At 45.4% G+C, this 22,063-nt stretch overlaps 1 protein-coding gene across 2 annotated transcripts in view; it reads left to right on the top strand.

The window, feature by feature from the left end:
* Positions 1-6,426: 6,426 nt before the first annotated feature.
* SGSM2 (small G protein signaling modulator 2) overlaps positions 6,427-22,063 on the top strand; it is a 550,156-nt gene continuing 534,519 nt past the window's right edge. For both annotated transcript variants that reach the window (XM_077480502.1, XM_077480501.1), the window contains exon 1: positions 6,427-6,595. In XM_077480502.1, coding sequence (XP_077336628.1) covers positions 6,539-6,595 — 57 coding nt within the window. In that variant the 5' untranslated portion in view covers positions 6,427-6,538. The remainder of the gene's footprint in view (positions 6,596-22,063) is intronic.

Raw genomic sequence — 22,063 nt, 5'->3', positions numbered from 1 at the left:
CTGGCAGTAATGCACACAAAACAATACAGCGTTAAACTGGCAGTAACACACACAGAACTATAAGGCATTAAACTGTCAGTAACGCATACAGAACTATATGGCATTAAACTGGCAGTAACGCACACAGAAGTAAATGCCGTTAAACTGGCAGTAACGCAATCAACCGTCACTACACTGACGCTATCTGAGCTGTCCCTACTCTAGCTACACACTATGCAAAGCTGAATAATGGTCCTCCTCAATACACTCACACTATCCCTAGACTGACACTAAACTAATATTCTACACTGACAACTGAAGCAAAATAGCACAGTATAGCACAGTAACTAACTAATAGCACTGAACAGAGCCCTCTTATATCTCTCTCCATGCCAAAATCACAATGAAAATGGATGCCATTGAAAGAATACTTTTATACTGTGGGGCTGGAATGAGCCATGATTGGATAAAGTCATGATGACAGTGTCCAATCATGACTCTGACAGCGCTCTGTGCCATAATTGGTTGAAGCTTTTGCTGCTTCAGCCAATCTAGGCTTGTAATGCACTGTTCAACACCGCAAACTTATGCGCGGGCTGAACCGTTCGCCCATCCCTAACCTTGAAGCTGTAAAACCTGAAACAGTTAAGCAAATGAAGAGTCTGTCCTGAGAGATAATAAACATAATTTTGCTTTGCTTGTGAACTTCAAATGCCCTTTGACAAACTCAATCATGGATACAGAAGGTTAGCAAATTATCTCAGGTGCATAAATGCAGTGGCACTAACATCAACATAATGTTCCTTCCGTAAGTTATGTGTGAGTAATACATCTATCACTGTCATGCAGTTGTTTTTTTGCGAAGTCACACCAATAATATAACTAGCAAAACCATACTTTGGATTAGTGAGTCATGGCAGCATTGTCTACTGTGTGCTCTATGAGTGACTGGAATATTTTGTAATAAGAGAACATTCGGGTTTTTTTCCAAATGATACAATGCCGGCCAGTTTATCATTCTTCTCAAGGCTGTAAGAAACTTTCAAGAAAAATGTCTGAAAGAAAAGTATTAGATAGGAAACTGCTTGTACAATATCTCTCTAGGTTGGTTATTCCCAAAACCATAAAATCCTAAATAATGGTATCTCCCCCGATACCACCTCCTTTGGTACAATGGCACTGGAGACCTACCACTATTGGTCTGGTGGCCCTAAGTGGAGATGTTTCTCTATCTAGACATCAATCAGAGGAGAAGCTGAAGTTGGTGACACCTAATGGTCGCTATGTGTGTAACACAAGGTAATGTTACTGGATACACAACTCTTTTTTTTTTAACAAGATGGCAGTTGCAAATGTTCTTTATTTAGCTTGTGACTGACTTTAGGCTGTGGCACTCTGGTAGATGTAGTCTGGAGGAAGATCCAAGCCATGGTCATCACACTGTACTGAGTAATTCCTAATAGCAGGAGGGGTCTAATAAAAGGAAAAGCCCGGGAAGGAGTGGGGCATGTGGGGAGTGCAGCAAACAGAGAGAGGATGGGAGAAGTGCTGTGCTGAGTTTTTCTGGATGCTTTTGCATCCTGACCCAGGTGGCTGGACTGAGTTGATGTTGTCAGTCCTCAGAAACTGCAGACGAAAACCCTGCATACACCATTGTGCTAACTGTTCATAGTATTGCTAAGCTAGGCCTGATACAATCAGGTTACTTGTTCTATGTTTTAGACTGCGTCAACTGTGCACACCCTGTCATCTAACGGCTGCAACTGTGCATGCCCTAAAATTGAACTGCTGCAATTGTGCCTACCTCTGTCTAAAGTACTAATCCGCATCCAAAGATTATTCTCCATTTGTAAGGAAAGGCCTTAAACGTGCACAGGCTAAAACATGTTCCTTTTTGTGCTCTGGCTAATACATATGAGCATGAGCAAACTTGCACACACAAACGCAGGCCATCCCGCATTCCAGTGCGTGGCGGTGCACACGTGCACCTGTGACAGATGTTGGTGCCAAACAGGCTATTTAAACTCAGCCAGTGCTCAGGGACAGTGCTGGTTTGTCTTTCAGCTTTCCCCGCATCCTGTGTTATCCTGATTCTAGTTGCTGACCCGGGTTGTCTGACCACTCTCTTAACTCCGTCTGCACGGACCTCAGCTTGTCCTTGACCTCTGCCTCTGTCTGCTCCATTGGCTTCTATTGCACCAATTAGCTCCTGACCCGGCTTGTACCCAGACCACGCTATTGCCTGCTCCTCCGTACCTGATCTGTCTTGCCAGTATATGACCCGGCTTGTCTGACCTTGCTTCCTGATGTATCCTGCTGTACCTGCTGTTATTCAGTCTGCTACCATTGCATGCCTCACCTGCCCGTCGTCACCAGTAGCAACCGGCTTCAGTCTGCCATCCTTCAGCTGTCTATCAACCCGTCTGCTTCACTGAAGACCACTGACGACCTCTCCTTTTCAGTTGATTTGAATATCCTCTGGTGTTGGTCCCTTTAAGACTCCCTCACGTGCGCTCATCCATATGTTGGGGTAAAAACAATGAACAGTAAAACAGAGACCTCCCATAGTGTAATATTGTCAGTAAAAATAGTTTTATTAACCTCTTGCTTACTGGCCACTTAAACCCCCCTCCTGATCAGGCCAATGTTTAGCTTTCAGCGCTGTCACACTTTGAATGACAATTGCGCGGTCATGCTGCACTGTACTCAAATTAAATTTTTATCATTTTTTTTCACACAAATGGAGCTTTCTTTTGGCGGTATTTAATCCCCACTGGGGTTTTTATTTTTTTGCTAAACAAACAAAAAAAGACAAACATTTTGGAAAAAAAAACTAAAAAACATGTTTAATAGTTTGTTATAAAATTTTGCAAACGGGTAATTTTTCTCCTTCATTGATATTCACTGATGAGGCTGCACTGATGAGGCTGCACTGATGAGCACAGATAAGGTGACACTGATATGCACAGATAAGACGACAATGAGGGGCACTGATAAGACGGCACTGATAGGCACAGATAAGACGACACTGATGGGCACTGATAAGAAGGTACTGGATGGCACTGATGGGTGACACTGGGTGGCACTGGTGGGTGGCACTGATGAGTGGCACTGATGGGAGGTACTGATGGGCACTTATAGATGTCACTGATGGGCACTTGTAGGTGGTACTGATGGGCCCTGGTAGGTGGCAATGATGGGCACTGGTAGGTGATATTGATAGGCAGCACTGGTGATGACACACTGTGGGCACTGATAGGGGGCACTGTGGGCACTGATGGGTGGCACTGTGTGCACTGGTAGGTGGTGCTGGTGGGTACTGGGAGGTTAGCGCTGGTGGGTACTGGTAGGTGAGGCTAGTGGGCACAGAAGCCTCTCCACGATCTGGACCGATGTCCTTCCCACAGTTGCTGGCGATCAGTCTTTTTTCTTCTCCTCACGCTATCAGCGTGAGAAGAAAAAATAGCCGATTACCAACTCTGTTTAGGTCACATGATCAGCTGTCATTGACTGACAGCTGATCACGTGGCAGGGGGTTGGGATTGACCCCTTACTCCGATCTGTGATCAGGGGAGTCTCATAGACTCGCTGATCACAGAGTGCGCCGCACGCCCTGCGGGGGGCACGCAGGCCACTCAAGCACGGGAGGAAGTCCATGGATGCCCTCCCAGCAAATTAGATCCACGCTGTAGCCAATTTTTGGCTATAGCACGGACGGCAAGTGGTTAAAGGACTCTTACATCAGAAAAGCAGTAAAAACACCTTTGGTATCATATACACAACATAAAAAGATCTTCAAAACATCACTTCCAGTCTGGGATGCCCAAATTCATTAACTACTTGCAGACCGCCCGCCATCATTGTATGTTGGCTGTTTGAAGTGGAATACCATTGTTATGGCAGCAGATACCTGCCATAACCCAGTATCATCTTAACAGCAGACGGTCCTGTGTCAGATAAAAGTGGTCTCTGCGGTGGATTCATCGGTAGATCACTTTTATCGGGGATGGGAGAGGGCTCCTCTCCCATCGCTTTCCAGTCTTTTTCTATGCTTACTGGAGCCGTCCGTAGTGGCTGAAACGGCGGCTGAAACTGCGGCGTCCTTTCCCCGTGAGACTGGATGCCAAGTGAGGGAAAAATGTCCCCCGCTCTGCTCCATAACATTGGATGATGGAAGCAACATCATACGTCATTTACGCCCAATCATATCAGAGGGGAAATAATATTTTTTTGCAAAGACTTTTTTTTAAATACAGTGCGACATATAATATTGCAACGACCGCCATTTTATTCTCTAGAGTCCTTGCTAAAATACATATATATTTATATAATGTTTGGGGGTTCTAAGTAATTTTCTATAAAAAAATACAGATTTTAACTCGTAATCAACAAATCTCAGAAATAGGCCTCGTCTTGAAGAGGTTAACCACTTACGGACCACCGCATGCCAATATACGTCCTAACTTTGAATAGGATTATTGTTGTTATGGCAGCAGCTAGTTAACCCCAGTATCCTCTTCTTCGGCCGGCGGTCTGCTTTCAGATAAAAGTGGTCTCTGCGACAGATTCGCCGCAAGATCACTTTTATTGGCAGAGGGAGAGGGCACCCCCTCCCGTCATGCTCCGGAGCCCTCTGCCGCCTACCAGAGCCGTCGGCAGCGGTGGAGGTGATCGGATGTTGCTCCTTCCTTGGCATGGAGACGAGTGAGGGGAAGATGGCCCCCACCCATCTCCATACCATTGCAGGATGGAAGCAACGGCAAAATGTCACTTCCGCCAATAGCTCTTAAAGGGCCATTTAAAAAAAAAAAAATTTGAAATTAAATTTTTTTTAATTGCATTTTAGTGTAAATATGAGATCTGAGGTCTTTTTGAACCCAGATCTCATATTTAAGAGGTCCTGTCATGCTTTTTTTCTATTACAATGTTTACATTCCTTGTAATAGGAATAAAAGTGACACAGTTTTTTTCTTTAAAATAATAGTGTAAAAAAAATAAAAAAAAATAAAAAAAAGGTAAAATAAATAATAACAAATTTTTGAAATGCGCCCTGTCCCACCAAGCTTGCGTGCAGAAGCGAACGCATACGTGAGTAGCGCCCACATATGAAAACGCTGGTCAAACCACACATGTGGAGGTATCGCCGCGATCGGTAGAGTGAGAGCAATAATTCTAGCCCCAGAACTCCTCTTTAACTCAAAACATGCAACCTATAGAATTTTTTAAACATCGCCTATGGAGATGTTTAAGCGTAAAAGTCTATCGCCATTCCACGAGCGGGCGCAATTTTGAAGCGTGACATGTTGGGTATCAATTTACTTGGCGTAATATTATCTTTCACAATATAAAAAAAAGAATTGGGTTAACTTTACTGTCATCTTATATTTTAATTTAAAAAAGTGTATTTTTTCCAAAAAAAGAGTGCTTGTAAGACCGCTGCGCAAATACGATGTGACAGAAAGTATTGCAACGACTGCCATTTTATTCTCTAAGGTGTTAGGAAAAAATGTACAATGTTTGGGGGTTCTAAGTAATTTTCTAGCAACAAAAAAAATAAATGTTTTTAATTTATAAACAACAAATCTCATTAAAGTGGGGTACCCCCTAAAAAAAAAAAATTAAAAGTCAGCAGCTACAAATACTGCAGCTGCTGGCTTTTAATAATCGGACACTTACCTGCCCCAGGGTCCAGCGATGCGGGGGAACGAAGCCCCCCCTCGCTCCCCGCTCCACTCGCGGCGCCGTCATGCATACTGTGGGCACCCGGCTGTGGCTTCACAGCCGGGCACCCACTGCGCATGCGCGAGCGGCGCAGGGCGCCGTGATACGCCGTACAGTCACCTGGGACACATGACAGGTCCCAGGTGAATGTGCGGCGCGAGGGGAAGTGATGTCACCAGCCCGGGCAATGAAGAAGGCAGACTACGAGGGACCCCCTAGCAACAGGTATTTAGAGGTGAGTAAAAAAATTTTTTTTTGCCAATTATTTTTTTTTTTTTTTTTTTACGAATTTTAAGTAGTTTTATTTTTTTGGTGGCAACACCACTTTAAGTGGTTAAATGCTAAAAAGTGGTGCTCAGTTGTGGTTAAAAGTGGTGCTGAGATGCCATTAAGTAATAACATTTAATGTTATTATTGGGTGGACTGATCCTTTTATTTTCCAGCCATGGTATAGGAGAATCCATAGATAACACTGGATGAAGATCATGAATGCCTTCCCTGGATGAAGTGTGTGTATACTTCTCTCCATCACTTCCCCGCCCTGGTCCTCCCCCTCCTCCTCCCCCTCTTCGGTTGTCATGGACGCGCCCGGGACGCGGTCAGCCAGCTGCCCATTAGAAGGGGCGGGACCGTGAGCCCCCCCCCAAAAAAAGGAGGAGGGCGGAGCGGCCGGCCGCGTGACGTCACAGCAGGTTCTGGGCAATTGACAGCAGCATCAGCAGCAGTAGGGGGAGCATCACTGACAAGAGCAAGAGCATCAGCCACAGATCCGGGCTAGGGTGCTCCTGGGTGAGCAGCCATCCTTCCTCAGCCATCACATCCCACCTGTTCCTGCACCATGAGCTGCTCAGATGACAGCGTCAAGGAGAAGCTGCTATGGAACGTCAAGAAGGAGGTACATGGAGCATTACACACGTGTGATCATTGCATGTACAGCCTAGGAGAGAGACCATTGTCACCATCATGGCCATCTGATGCCCCCCTCTCCAGTACACTTCATTCAGAGCACAGATGTGTATGCAGGCAGGGTGGAGTTTGTGTGTGCATGTCTAGAACATACATGTAGTCCTTCACCATGGAGGATCCATCCCCTCATCACAGCTCTGTACATCCCTGCAGGCTGCCCTCCATGGCTGCACATTGCACCACAACTGTTCTACTTGGTGCCATTGGAGGATATGTTGCTTTCCTAGAGAAATAGTCATCTTCTAAGGGAGCACAGAGTTTCTGTACCATTATTTATTTATAATGGATAATAGGATCACAAAATCATTGAGTGCTAGTGTGAGCTGATCTGTACTGATCAATACGAGGCATTACTTACTTTGATCTGCTTGTTTATAGGAGAAGTGCATTGGGGTTGATTTACTAAAGGAAAATCCACTCTGCGCTACAAGTGCACTTGAAAGTGCTGTCGCTGTAGATCGCTGTAGATCTCAGGGGGAGAGCTGACATGGGGGGAAGCTCTGCTGATGGTATCATATTCAAGCAAAGACGCTGTTTTTTATTTTCCTTGCATGACCCCCTCAGATATACAATGACTGCACTTCCAAGTGTACTTGCAGTGCACCTGTAATGCGAAGTGTATTTTCCTTTAGTAAATAAACCCCAATGATAGGTGTAGGGCAAGGATATGCAATTAGCGGACCTCCAGCTGTTGTAGAACTACAAGTTCCATGAGGCATTGCAAGACTCTGACAGCCACAAGCATGACTCCCAGAGGCAGAGGCATGATGTGACTTGTAGTTTTGCAACAGCTGGAGGTCCGCTAATTGCATATCCCTGGTATAGGGGTTACGTCCTGCAGGGGGGATTGATGTAACCATCAATAATGGTTTCTGAAGCCAAAAGCAAACATGTATTATATTGCAGCTTCATCATTTTCTAGGTGTGATGGCTGCATTTGTTTTCTTTTTTTAGGCTTTGGTGATCCTGCCAGTAAGTCTGTTGTTTTTCAAAAGAAGTTGTCCTGCAGTAGTTAGAGGGTTGAGACAAAGCATTTACCATTGACGAGCACTTACAATGATTCGTTTTGGTTTTGTAAATCCTTTACTGTTAGAAATGATTTATGCACAGTTTACGCAGCGCTTTACAACTTCATTTATTTCAAAAGGAACAAAACTGTTCTCTGTAACTGCCAATAAAGTGTTAGGTAGAGATTGGCTACACTTTGTTAGTGTATCTAAATATGCTGGTGCAGCTAACCCCCCCCCCCCCAGACAATGCTGCTGTCCAAAGGGGGTTGATGTACTAAAACTGGAGAGTGCAAAATCTGGTGCAGCTGTGCATGGTAGCCAATCAGCTTCTAACTTCGACTTAGTGAATTAACCTTTGACAAAAAAAATCTGGAAGCTGATTGGTTTCTATTCAGAGCTGCACCCGTTTTGCACTTTCCAGTTTTAGTAATTCAATCCCAAGAAGTCTCTGTTGCTCCTACATCCAGAGTGGGGGCACGCTAATACAGGAGGTATGTTACTGGCCAGATAACCAGGTGAAAACAGAGGAAAAAAGCCTAATAAAAAAAAACGAATGCAGCCACCATATCGAATGATTGGTAAGCAGCAATATATTACATTTTTAGTTTAATACTGCTTTAGCCCTTTTCCCTTTTCATATTTAGACACAGTACAGACACTCACCGACTTTATACTACATCTGTGTTTGTATATAACAGGTGATTATTATATTAAATAAGTAAAAAATTGATGTGTGAAGAAAACTGAGTTAGTATGTAGCACCTGAACTACAATATGCAATGGAAGTGATCCACTAAAACTGGAGCAGACAGAATCTGGAGCAGCTGTGCATGGTAACCAATCAGCTTTTCCCTGCATCGTGTTCAGTTAAGCTTTGAAAATGAAAACTTGAAGATGATTGGTTGCCATGCACGTTTGCTGCAGTCTTAGTAAATTGCCCTCAATGTCTTCAAGTTTTATTAACACATGGGCTAAAATTTGCAAGAATATGTGTCCAGAAAAAACATATCTTTTTTTAGACACAGAATTTATACTGGTTTCTGAGAACAATAACATGTATATTATGTCATAAACCAGCATTTCTCTACCTTTTTAATGTGGAGGGACCCTTGAAATAACTTTCTGGTTTCAGGGAACCCCTGCTAAAAATGACTATCTACAGCTCACATTAGTGTCTTGATCAGTGAGAAGAATGCTCCTTATATTTGCGGTCAGTAGGAAAAATGCCCCTTACAGCTAAAAAAGATCCTTGGTGTCAGTAGAAACTTATTGCTGAAGGAATCCCTGGCAACCTCTGGTTGAGAAAGGTTGCCATAGACAGTAAATCATGCCTATAAACCTAAGTCAACACATTTCACAGACATAATCCAATTCTTCGGGATTGGGTTTGAAGTACAATTTCGTCTCTTCAGTAGTCAACCAAGTGCTGAAGAAGCAGATTTTGACCATGAAACGGGTTGCCATGGGTTTATAGGCACGGTTTACTGCCTATGGCAACACTTTTCAAACAAGGATCTATGGAAGCCTAAATGTTCCTCCAGAGGTTGCTAAGAGTTTCTTGATCATTGAGCAACTTCTGGCCTTGGTAAGTTCCTACTGACACCAATGATCTTCTTAGCTACCTGTAACAGTGGCCATACATGCTTTGATTATTGATCACATTTATTTTCCAGTTGGTCTCTCCCAATAGGAGTCATCAATTTATAGTCAAAAACCCCTTAGGTCATTATTCCCCACACATGGGAAATTAATTTTTGATGGATAGTTAAAGATACAATCGTAAATTACTGATCCCATTGCGGTTAACCCCAAGCATTCCCTAATCAAACAAAAACAAATTAATTACCAAAGCATTTCAGTGATGATGAATCACATGATCCATAACGTTTTTCCCTGGCTGATCGATTCAGTTTGATCAGTTTCAATCTAAATAGAACAGAAGAAAAATTATCCTTTTTTTTTTGCATGTTTGCTGATTCAATCATTTTGACCGAATCGCACATCAATCAGATAATAGAATCAAAGCGTGTATGGTCGCTATAAAAAGGGGATTCTTCCCGATGGCTACAAGTGTAAGGTGCATTCTCTGCACAGACTATTCCTCTAATGCACAATGAGTTCTATATGTTGTAATTATTAGCAGGGGTTTCTGAGACCAAAAAGCTATTTTAAGCGTTCCTCCATGTTAAAAAGGTTGAGAAACGCAGGTCTATGGTGTACTGTACAGGTTATTGAGGTATTCTGTTACATATATGGATTCTTTGCATGCACTAAGAATTCTTTTTTATGGCTATATAGCCTTGTGAGTTGAAACATTTTCTATTGTAGTTACACATATTTACTTGGGATGGTAGCATCTGAGGATTGGAAATCATTCAAAATATATTTCACCCACCTTTATTCTAAGTTATGTTTGTTATTAGATCCGTTTACAAATACTATTATAATGTATTTGTTACTATTGTATTGCATTTGTTACTATTATATTGTATTTGTTACTATTATACTGTATTTGTAAACTTAACTGACACTAGTTGCAATTTTACAGCTAATGTAGAAAACGTACTACTGCAATGTAGTTATGTTTGTTATTAGATCCGTTTACAAATACTATTATACTGTATTTGTTACTATTGTATTGTATTTGTTACTATTATACTGTATTTGTAAACTGACACTAGTTGCAATCTTACAGCTAATGTAGCAAACGTACAACTTCAATGTAACATTTTGCAAATCTTTTATGAGTATGAATTTAAAGTTCTCACTGATAGAAAAAGAATAGACCCGGGCACTGGGATAAAGAAAAGTGCCAGTTTTGTTGTAACCATTGTTACACTTGTTAAATGCAGGTTTGAGAAGAAAAAGAAAAGAAATGAATTGTCTGTTACTGCCTGCAGCCCGTTCTCCGTTTTGTTTCAGTTTTTATGAACCATCCTGCCGATCTCCTTGAATCATTTCAGGCATAGAACTGTATTTTAGAATTTTAAGCTGAGAGACGTTTCTTTGAGATTTACAGTGAAAAGATGGATGAACCATAACACAAGACAGGCGTCATTTCAGAAAGGGCTATGAAGGTTGATCAATGGATACAGTTTAAGGTTCTATTATTTTGTTTCTTGTTAGTAGTATGGCTGTTCTCATAGGTGGCCAGATGATGGGATGTAGTAACAGTCCAAGGTTTGTTGTCATGAAGGTTATTAGTGATGGACGAACTTCCGACGGGACGTTTCGCGAACGCGAAACGCGAACGGGCACAAACGTTCGCGAAAACGACCGTTCGCCGCGGGCTCCATTGACTTCAATGGGAGGCGAATTTCGCAAACCTTTAGGTCGAATTTGCGGCCACGGGGTAATTATTAGGGGGTAGCACGTAGTCCCACCACCTGGACAATAGCATAATACATGTATGAGGTGAATTTGGGATCGATAACTACAAGCATTTTTTTTTTATTTGGGAAATTGTTCTGACAATTCAGGACTATGGAGCTAATGAAGGCAATGGAGGAGAGGGAAGGTCAGGGACCAGGGTAGGCAAACAAGAGGGTGCAGGAGATACAGAGCACTGACAGCAGCACCGTAATACAGAGCACTGACATCAGCACCGTGACATACAGCGCTGACAGCAGCTCCGTGACATACAGCGCTGACAGCAGCTCCGTGACATACAGCGCTGACAGCAGCTCCGTGACATACAGCGCTGACAGCAGCTCCGTGACATACAGCGCTGACAGCAGCTCCGTGACATACAGCGCTGACAGCAGCACCGTGACATACAGCGCTGACAGCAGCTCCGTGACATACAGCGCTGACAGCAGCTCCGTGACATACAGCGCTGACAGCAGCTCCGTGACATACAGCACTGACAGCAGCTCCGTGACATACAGCGCTGACAGCAGCTCCGTGACATACAGCGCTGACAGCAGCACCGTGACATACAGCGCTGACAGCAGCTCCGTGACATACAGCGCTGACAGCAGCTCCGTGACATACAGCGCTGACAGCAGCTCCGTGACATACAGCACTGACAGCAGCTCCGTGACATACAGCGCTGACAGCAGCTCCGTGACATACAGCGCTGACAGCAGCACCGTGACATACAGCGCTGACAGCAGCTCCGTGACATACAGCGCTGACAGCAGCTCCGTGACATACAGCGCTGACAGCAGCTCCGTGACATACAGCGCTGACAGCAGCTCCGTGACATACAGCGCTGACAGCAGCTCCGTGACATACAGCGCTGACAGCAGCTCCGTGACATACAGCGCTGACAGCAGCTCCGTGACATACAGCGCTGACAGCAGCTCCGTGACATACAGCGCTGACAGCAGCACCGTAAGCAGCCCCAGGAGGAAGTCAGCACAGCACAGGGATGGTGTGATCCCCTCATAATAAGAACCCCCAGGAGGAAGTCAGCACAGCACAGGGATGGTGGGAGCCCCTCATAATAAGAACCCCCAGGAGGAAGTCAGCACAGCACAGGGATGGTGGGAGCCCCTCATAATAAGAACACCCAGGAGGAAGTCAGCACAGCACAGGGATGGTGGGAACCCCTCATAATAAGCAGCCCCAGTAGAAATATGACACCGCTCAACCTCTTCAAAGAGGAGGGTAGGGGCATATAGTACGGTGTGCTTTTTTGGGTCAGGGAAGTGAGCCAAATGAATTAAGAAGGTCTGTGTGCTTGATTCCAAAAATTGTTTATAGACATATACATGGTCTACTGATCACATGTGTTGAATTCCTCCGAGATCCATGCCTCATTCATTTTTAGAAATGTGAGGTAGTTAACACTGTGGTGAGCTAGGCGAGTACGCTTATCGGTCACAATCCCCCCTGCTGCGCTGAACGTCCTTTCGGACAGGACACTGGATGAGGGGCAAGCCAACAGTTCGATTGCAAATTGGGCAAGCTCTGGCCAGAGGTCAAGCCTGCCCACCCAGTAGTCTAGGGGTTCATCACTCCTCAGAGCGTCCACATCGGCCGTTAACCCAATGTAGTCGGACACCTGACGGTCTAGGCGTTCCCTGATGCTGGATCCGGATGACACCTGTCGATGGGTCGGCTGAAAGAATGACCTCATATCCGAAGTCACCAACACATCTTCAAACCGGCCTCTTCTTGCAGGCGCTGTTGGATTGGTACCCGCAAATCCTTCTCTGGGAGTGGGAATTGCTCCTCTGCCAGCGCACGCAAAAGCAGAATGCAGCATTTCTCGAAGCAAGGCCTGGAAGTGCTGCATTCTGACAGCCCTCTGCGACGGCGGTAACATTTCCGCCATTTTGTGTTTGTACCGGGGATCTAAGTACGTTGCCACCCAGTACTGGTCCTTGACCCTCATGCTTTTTATACGGGGGTCCCTATTAAAACACTGGAGCATGAAGGCCCCCATTTGCACTCAAGCGGAAGGTATGTGGTGGTGGTGGTGTTGTTGGTGGTAGTGTCTTTGGGGGTGCACATAGCAGAGAGTGAAGAAGAGGGTGCAGATCGAGAGGATGAGGAGGGTGCAGAAGAATAAGGCTGAGTGAGCCACTCAACCAAGTCTGGTGCGTCCTTTAAAGTAATTGAACGCACCTTCTGCAACTTCCCACTTTGGCTCAAGGCTGTTGCTCCTGCCCTACCCCTACCACCCCTGCGGAAGGGCCTGCCTCTTCCTCTGCCTGTCATTTTTTAAATCACCCTGTGACAAAACTCTTAGTCCCTATACCGCTGAAGGACTGCTGCAGTATAGGGCAGCGGTCAGCAGTAGTGCACGTCAACCCTATGTATTGTGGACCGATAGCGGTCCTTACAGAACAGCAGACTGTACTGCACTCAGGCCTATGTACCGTAGCACCCTATACCAAGTTACCAGTCCTTATAAAAACTTTTGTGGACCAAGCAGGTTGTGTGTTAGTGATTAGCAGACTGTACGTCAGTCCCTATACCAATGAAGGACTGCTGCAGTATAGGGCAGCGGTCAGCAGTAGTGCACGGCAACCCTATGTATTGTGGACCGATAGCGGTCCTTACAGAACAGCAGACTGTACTGCACTCAGGCCTATGTACCGTAGCACCCTATACCAAGTTACCAGTCCTTATAAGAACTTTTGTGGACCAAGCAGGTTGTGTGTTAGTGTTTAGCAGACTGTGCGTCAGTCCCTATACCGCTGAAGGACTGCTGCAGTATAGGGCAGCGGTCAGCAGTAGTGCACGGCAACCCTATGTATTGTGGACCGATAGCGGTCCTTACAGAACAGCAGACTGTAACGCACTCAGGCCTATGTACCGTAGCACCCTATACCAAGTTACCAGTCCTTATAAGAACTTTTGTGGACCAAGCAGGTTGTGTGTTAGTGATTAGCAGACTGTACGTCAGTCCCTATACCAATGAAGGACTGCTGCAGTATAGGGCAGCGGTCAGCAGTAGTGCACGGCAACCCTATGTATTGTGGACCGATAGCGGTCCTTACAGAACAGCAGACTGTAACGCACTCAGGCCTATGTACCGTAGCACCCTATACCAAGTTACCAGTCCTTATAAGAACTTTTGTGGACCAAGCAGGTTGTGTGTTAGTGATTAGCAGACTGTACGTCAGTCCCTATACCAATGAAGGACTGCTGCAGTATAGGGCAGCGGTCAGCAGTAGTGCACGGCAACCCTATGTATTGTGGACCGATAGCGGTCCTTACAGAACAGCAGACTGTAACGCACTCAGGCCTATGTACCGTAGCACCCTATACCAAGTTACCAGTCCTTATAAGAACTTTTGTGGACCAAGCAGGTTGTGTGTTAGTGATTAGCAGACTGTACGTCAGTCCCTATACCAATGAAGGACTGCTGCAGTATAGGGCAGCGGTCAGCAGTAGTGCACGGCAACCCTATGTATTGTGGACCGATAGCGGTCCTTACAGAACAGCAGACTGTACTGCACTCAGGCCTATGTACCGTAGCACCCTATACCAAGTTACCAGTCCTTATAAGAACTTTTGTGGACCAAGCAGGTTGTGTGTTAGTGATTAGCAGACTGTACGTCAGTCCCTATACCAATGAAGGACTGCTGCAGTATAGGGCAGCGGTCAGCAGTAGTGCACGGCAACCCTATGTATTGTGGACCGATAGCGGTCCTTACAGAACAGCAGACTGTAACGCACTCAGGCCTATGTACCGTAGCACCCTATACCAAGTTACCAGTCCTTATAAGAACTTTTGTGGACCAAGCAGGTTGTGTGTTAGTGATTAGCAGACTGTACGTCAGTCCCTATACCAATGAAGGACTGCTGCAGTATAGGGCAGCGGTCAGCAGTAGTGCACGGCAACCCTATGTATTGTGGACCGATAGCGGTCCTTACAGAACAGCAGACTGTAACGCACTCAGGCCTATGTACCGTAGCACCCTATACCAAGTTACCAGTCCTTATAAGAACTTTTGTGGACCAAGCAGGTTGTGTGTTAGTGATTAGCAGACTGTACGTCAGTCCCTATACCAATGAAGGACTGCTGCAGTATAGGGCAGCGGTCAGCAGTAGTGCACGGCAACCCTATGTATTGTGGACCGATAGCGGTCCTTACAGAACAGCAGACTGTAACGCACTCAGGCCTATGTACCGTAGCACCCTATACCAAGTTACCAGTCCTTATAAGAACTTTTGTGGACCAAGCAGGTTGTGTGTTAGTGATTAGCAGACTGTACGTCAGTCCCTATACCAATGAAGGACTGCTGCAGTATAGGGCAGCGGTCAGCAGTAGTGCACGGCAACCCTATGTATTGTGGACCGATAGCGGTCCTTACAGAACAGCAGACTGTACTGCACTCAGGCCTATGTACCGTAGCACCCTATACCAAGTTACCAGTCCTTATAAGAACTTTTGTGGACCAAGCAGGTTGTGTGTTAGTGTTTAGCAGACTGTGCGTCAGTCCCTATACCGCTGAAGGACTGCTGCAGTATAGGGCAGCGGTCAGCAGTAGTGCACGGCAACCCTATGTATTGTGGACCGATAGCGGTCCTTACAGAACAGCAGACTGTAACGCACTCAGGCCTATGTACCGTAGCACCCTATACCAAGTTACCAGTCCTTATAAGAACTTTTGTGGACCAAGCAGGTTGTGTGTTAGTGATTAGCAGACTGTACGTCAGTCCCTATACCAATGAAGGACTGCTGCAGTATAGGGCAGCGGTCAGCAGTAGTGCACGGCAACCCTATGTATTGTGGACCGATAGCGGTCCTTACAGAACAGCAGACTGTAACGCACTCAGGCCTATGTACCGTAGCACCCTATACCAAGTTACCAGTCCTTATAAGAACTTTTGTGGACCAAGCAGGTTGTGTGTTAGTGATTAGCAGACTGTACGTCAGTCCCTATACCAATGAAGGACTGCTGCAGTATAGGGCAGCGGTCAGCAGTAGTGCACGGCAACCCTATGTATTGTGGACCGATAGCGGTCCTTACAGAACAGCAGACTGTAACGCACTCAGGCCTATGTACCGTAGCACCCTATACCAAGTTACCAGTCCTTATAAGAACTTTTGTGGACCAAGCAGGTTGTGTATTAGTGTTTAGCAGACTGTGCGTCAGTCCCTATACCGCTGAAGGACTGCTGCAGTATAGGGCAGCGGTCAGCAGTAGTGCACGGCAACCCTATCTATTGTGGACCGATAGCGGTCCTTACAGAACAGCAGACTGTACCGCACCCAAGCCTATGTACCGTAGCACCCTAGACAGACCAAGTTACCAGTCCTGATAAAGAGCTTTGTGGAACAAGTGAGTTGTGAATGATTAGCAGACTGCAGCAGAAGGGCAGCAGTCAAGTATAATATTCTTTCTATATTTGGAAGAAAGAATATTATACGTGTACAAGCCTATTACCGTACCACTGATACCAGTCCTGAAAAGAACCTTTGTGGAACTAATAGTAACAGCAAGTCTTTAAAATTATCCTCACTGCCTGACACACTGCTTCCTGCCTGTCCCTATACAAATTGGCAAAAAAGAGTAGGCTGGAACGATTAGCTGGAACAGCTCTTTTGTGGACCTGATAGTAACAGCTAATGATGATGATGATGATGATGATGAAGAAAGACTAATCTGGCTGAGCTGTCCCTAAAATAGCAGCATACAGCGCTCTGTCCCTTTATCTAAACTGACAAAAGAAACTCAGGCTGCTGACCTAACACCTATACCAGTCCTGAAAAGAACTTTTGTGTACCAAATAGCTAGCGTTTTCTCTGTCCCTACTCCACACAGGATCCTTTCCCTACAGTGACAGAAGAAAGAATGTAAAATGGCCACCGGATCGGGTGTATTTATAGGTTAGGGGGAATGTCCAAGTGTCCATGAGCTGTCATGTCTCAATTGGTTGTCCTGTAACACATGATAAACGTGTCACGAAAGGTTAAAGTTCTTGTATACATTAAACACGTAAGTCCGCCGGGGCGAACGACGGAAAAAGGCGTTCGAACCCGCGGACGGCGAAAGTCGGAAATTCGCCGCGAAACGACCGCCGGGCGAACCGTTCGGCCATCACTAAAGGTTATAACTACTAATCCTCACCATGGCCTTGTAGAGGACTACATTGTACATTTTTGATTGGTGTATAGCAGGGATATGCAATTAGCAGACCTCCAGCTGTTGCAGAACTACAAGTCCCATAAGGCATAGCAAGACTCTGACAGCCACAAGCATGACACCCAGAGGCAGAGGCATGATGGGACTTGTAGTTTTGCAACAGTTGGAGGTCCGCTAATTGCATATCCCTGGTGTATAGAGATATGTTTTGTGAGAATATGTCCAACTGAGTGGGCCAACCAGTAATCCAATAACTGTAAGCTAAATCATCAGCTGTGGGGGATACCATTTGGATCACACTTCTTGATGTTGTAACCCAATTTTGTACAATATTTTATACAGTAATACCTTGGATTAGGAGCATAATTTGTTTCAGAAAAATGGAAACTCAGATAATCCGTTCCATAGCCACTGCTTGTCTATGCAGTACTGCATGTGGCCAGAGGTGGGGGGGGGGGGTTGCTGTAGACCCTTGTAAACACTCAGAGATGCTCGGAGACCAGTCTGAAGACACACAGGTCCCAGGGATCAGTCAGGACGTTCAGTGCGACTTGCGCATGCGTAGTAGGGAACAAGGCTGTGAAGCTGCAAGGCTTCACTTCCCGATTCTCTTACTGAAAATGCCGGGGCCTCCACCCAAGAGCCCGAGGGACGGGTCAACTTCAGGAGAGGAGATAGTGGGTGCCCTGGACAGGTAAGCGTCCTTATTTTAAAAGTCAGCAGCTGCAGTATTTGTAGCTGCTGACTTTTATTTTATTTTTTCGGAGACACTCGTGAATAGAGTGTTTCCGAGTGGCTCTGAGCGTCACCGGCACCCCTGCACCTTTGGCCAAATGTGGTACTGCACACCCCAGAGGCTTGAATCCTGCTCGTATTGCGTGACAATGGGGGTTATTTATGAAAGGCAAATCCACTTTGCACTGCAAGTGCACTTGCAAGTCCAGTGGCTCTAAATCTAAGGGGTAGATCTGAAATGAGTGGAAGCTCTGTTGATTTTATCATCCAATCATGTGCAAGATAAAATGCTGTTTTTTTTATTTTCCTTGCATGTCTCCCTCGGATCTACAGCGACTTTACTTCCAAGTACACTTGCAGTGCAAAGTGGATTTCCCTTTAGTAAATAACCCCCAATGCTCGTAAACCGAGTCAGGATTTTTTTTAAAAACAGCTCGTATTGTGAAATGCTCGTAAACCGCATTACTTGCAATCTGAGGTTCCACTGTACTATGTAATATGTGATGTAAAATATGTGGTTCAAACCTTTTAAATTTAGAAAATTTATGTTATTATATCGTATTTTTTGGTTAGAAGTTGCCTTCAAAGCCCTATAAATGAGCAGTTATGTTTTTTTCAGATATGTTTCATCTATGTTCAACTCTATTTCTCATTTATGAATGATTAGATAGTAAAAAGTGGAGCTTTTTAGGGAGCTATATTTAGTACATAGCAATGGAACAGTATGCTTATACAATTACATGTATAAACAATTACGATAAAAAAAAAAAAAAGAAAAAAAAAAAGGTCATTCAACCCACAATGAATATTTTGGGCCCAGGGAGTTGGGTTCTAGTGGACTGCTCCACTGCTCACTGGCCTGCTATGTTATTTCTGGGGTTGGAAACTGTGAGGACATCTCTTAAGCCTGGTTCACACCTATACATTTTTTAGTGTATTTTCAGTTTTACAGAAACACACTGCATCCATTTATCATGGTTTCCTATGGATGTATTCACATCTGTGCATTTTATGGAAAGGGCCAGGGACTTTTTTCAGTTTTTTGGTTAAATTGAGAAAAAAAATGTGTATTGAAAAACACAAAATGCACCTGCAATATGCAAACTGCAACCTGCATAGGTGTGAACCAGGCCTAAGTGTCCATCACAGGTTTTAGAAGCTGTTGTATAAAGTATAGTCACTTGCCTGAAACTGAAATAATAATATCAATACTAATCACATTTCTGATTGATGTATAGAGAAAAGTTTGGGAAATTATGTTAACTCTATTTTTCATTTATAAGATAGCAAAATTGTAGCCTAAGGCCTCATGTAAACTGCTGCTGGTAAACGGATGTTTAGGAGCAGGTGGATGTTTTTTCAGCTGCCCCTGCCCCTGAGCTCTTCTCTGTGTTATCTTATCAGTACATGTACACGGGTCGTTTATAGTAATTTCTAGGCAGTTGAGTTTAAAAGCTTTTTTTGGAAAGCAAAAAAAAGCATTCAGAACGGATGCTCAAAGGGATTTGAAAAGCCGAATGCCTTTAACAGCTTGTAAACACGGTAGCTTGTGTTTAGCTGCTCTTCATTTGCAGGTGTTTTTAATGGAAATACATTTCTGACTATTTACTGAATACATTTCTAAACGCAAACGTGACTATATGCGGCATCTAAACGCGGCACAACAGACATTTTTAAACGTTGGTTACTATCTGTCAAGTTAAATCATTCAGAGTTTTTAAATGTCCCTTGTACATAAAAACTTATATGGATCTGTATTTAGTACTGAGCAGTGGAACAGTGTATTTTATACAATTACATGATTAAAAAAACAAAAGCAAAAAAAATAAATGGGCTTTTATAAAGGGCCAATCATCTCACAATAACAATCGCTCACTGGCTTGCTATGTCATATCTGGGGCTGGAAACTGTGAGGACCTCTTTGTCAGTGTCCATCAGAGATTTAAGAAGTTGGTGTACAGGCATACCCCACTTTTAAGTACACAATGGGGTTTATTTACTAAAGCTGGAAAGTGCAAAATCAGGCTCACTTCTGCATAGAAACCAATGAGCTTCTAACCCCAGTTTGTTCAATTAAGCTTTGGTAATAAAACCTGGAAGCTCATTGGTTTCTATGCAGATGTGAGCCTGATTTTTCACTTTCCAGCTTTAGTAAATAAACCCCATTGTGTACTTAAAAGTGGGGTATGCCTGTATAATGCAAAGCAATCGTCTGCCTGATACTGAAATCATAATATCAATACTAATCCCCATAATGTCCTTGTGGAGGACTACATTGTACAGTTCTGATTAACTAGATGGCGACCGCCGGCCGTCAAATGACGGCCTGGCGGCGCACCTATTGTGGCGGGAGGCCGTCATATGATGGCCTCCAGTTTAAACAGGGAATGCGCGTGATTGTGCGCGCGCATCCCTGTTTCTTCGGTGGCAGCGTGTCACGGAGACACCGCTCGCCACCGAAGGGGGTGAACAGCCATTGGTTATGGCTGTTTACCATGTGATCGGCCGTGATGAAGTCACGGCCGATCACAGATGGTCGCACCCCGGCTGTGCACGGCGCATGCGCGCGATCGTGAGCGCGCTGCGTGTGCACGTCAGTGGCGGCGTGTTCCCCGGGAACACTGCTCGTCACCGACGCTGGTAAACAGCCATTGGCCGGCTGTTTACCCACGTGATCGGCTGTGATCCTTTCACAGCCGATCACTAAAATGTAAACAAACCGCGGTAACGAGATGTTACCGGGTTGTTCTCCTCCTCCCACACACCGATCGTGTGTGAGGAGGAGATTGCGGTAACATCTCGTTACCGCCTAGTGTACACCAATCACACTGATTGCCTGCCTGCCCCCCCCCCCCAATAAAGAGGACCTGTCACCACCCCTCATAGTACCTGTCAATCACAGTCCATCAGAGTACCTGTCACAGTCCATCAGAGTACCTGTCACAGTCCATCAGAGTATTTGAGTACCTGTCACAGCCCATCAGAGTACCCGAGTACCTGTCCCAGCCCATCAGAGTACCCGAGTACCTGTCTCAGCCCATCAGAGTACCCGAGTACCTGTCCCAGCCCATCAGAGTACCCGAGTACCTGTCCCAGCCCATCTGAGTACCCGAGTACCTGTCACAGTTCATCTGAGTATCCGAGTACCTGTCAAAGCCCATCAGAGTACACGAGTACCTGTCACGGCACATCAGAGTACCCGAGTACCTGTCAAGGCACACCCGAGTACCTGTCACGGCACACCCGAGTACCTGTCACAGCCCATCAGGGTACCCGAGTACCTGTCACGGCCCATCAGGGTACCCGAGTACCTGTCACGGTCCATCAGGGTAAACGAGTACCTGTCACAGTCCATCAGGGTACCCGAGTACCTGTCACAGTCCATTAGAGTACCGAGTACCTGTCACAGTCCATCAGGGTACCCGAGTATCTGTCACAGCCCATCTGAGTACCCGAGTACCTGTCACAGTCCATCAGGGTACCCGAGTACCTGTCACAGTCCATTAGAGTACCAAGTACCTGTCACAGTCCATTAGAGTACCGAGTACCTGTCACAGTCCATTCGAGTACCCGAGTACCTGTCACAGTCCATCTGAGTACCCGAGTACCTGTCACAGTCCATCTGAGTACCCGAGTACCTGTCACAGTTCATCTGAGTACCCGAGTACCTGTCACAGTCCATATGAGTACCTGTCACCGCCCTTCAGAGTACCCAAATACCAGTCACCAAACCATCAGAGTACCTATCACCAGGCCATCAGAGTACCTGAGTACTTGTCACCAGCCCATCAGAGTACCCGAGTACCTGTCACCAGGCCATCAGAGTACCCGAGTACCTGTCACCAGGCCATCAGAGTACCCGAGTACCTGTCACCAGGCCATCAGAGTACCCGAGTACCTGTCACCAGGCCATCAGAGTACCCGAGTACCTGTCACCAGGCCATCAGTGTACCCGAGTACCTGTCACCAGGCCATCAGAGTACCCGAGTACCTGTCACCAGGCCATCAGAGTACCCGAGTACCTATTTGCAGCCATGTCTCATAGAATATACGTTGGGGTGTTTGCTTTCCAAAATGGAGTAATTTTGTGGGTAATTTCACTGT

The sequence above is a fragment of the Lithobates pipiens genome, unplaced genomic scaffold (assembly GCF_037356315.1).
Source record: "Lithobates pipiens isolate NorthernLeopardFrog02 unplaced genomic scaffold, aLitPip1_a1.2 Scaffold_16, whole genome shotgun sequence".
In the NCBI taxonomy this organism is placed as follows: domain Eukaryota; kingdom Metazoa; phylum Chordata; class Amphibia; order Anura; family Ranidae; genus Lithobates; species Lithobates pipiens.
This window is presented reverse-complemented; position numbering and strand designations above follow the sequence as displayed.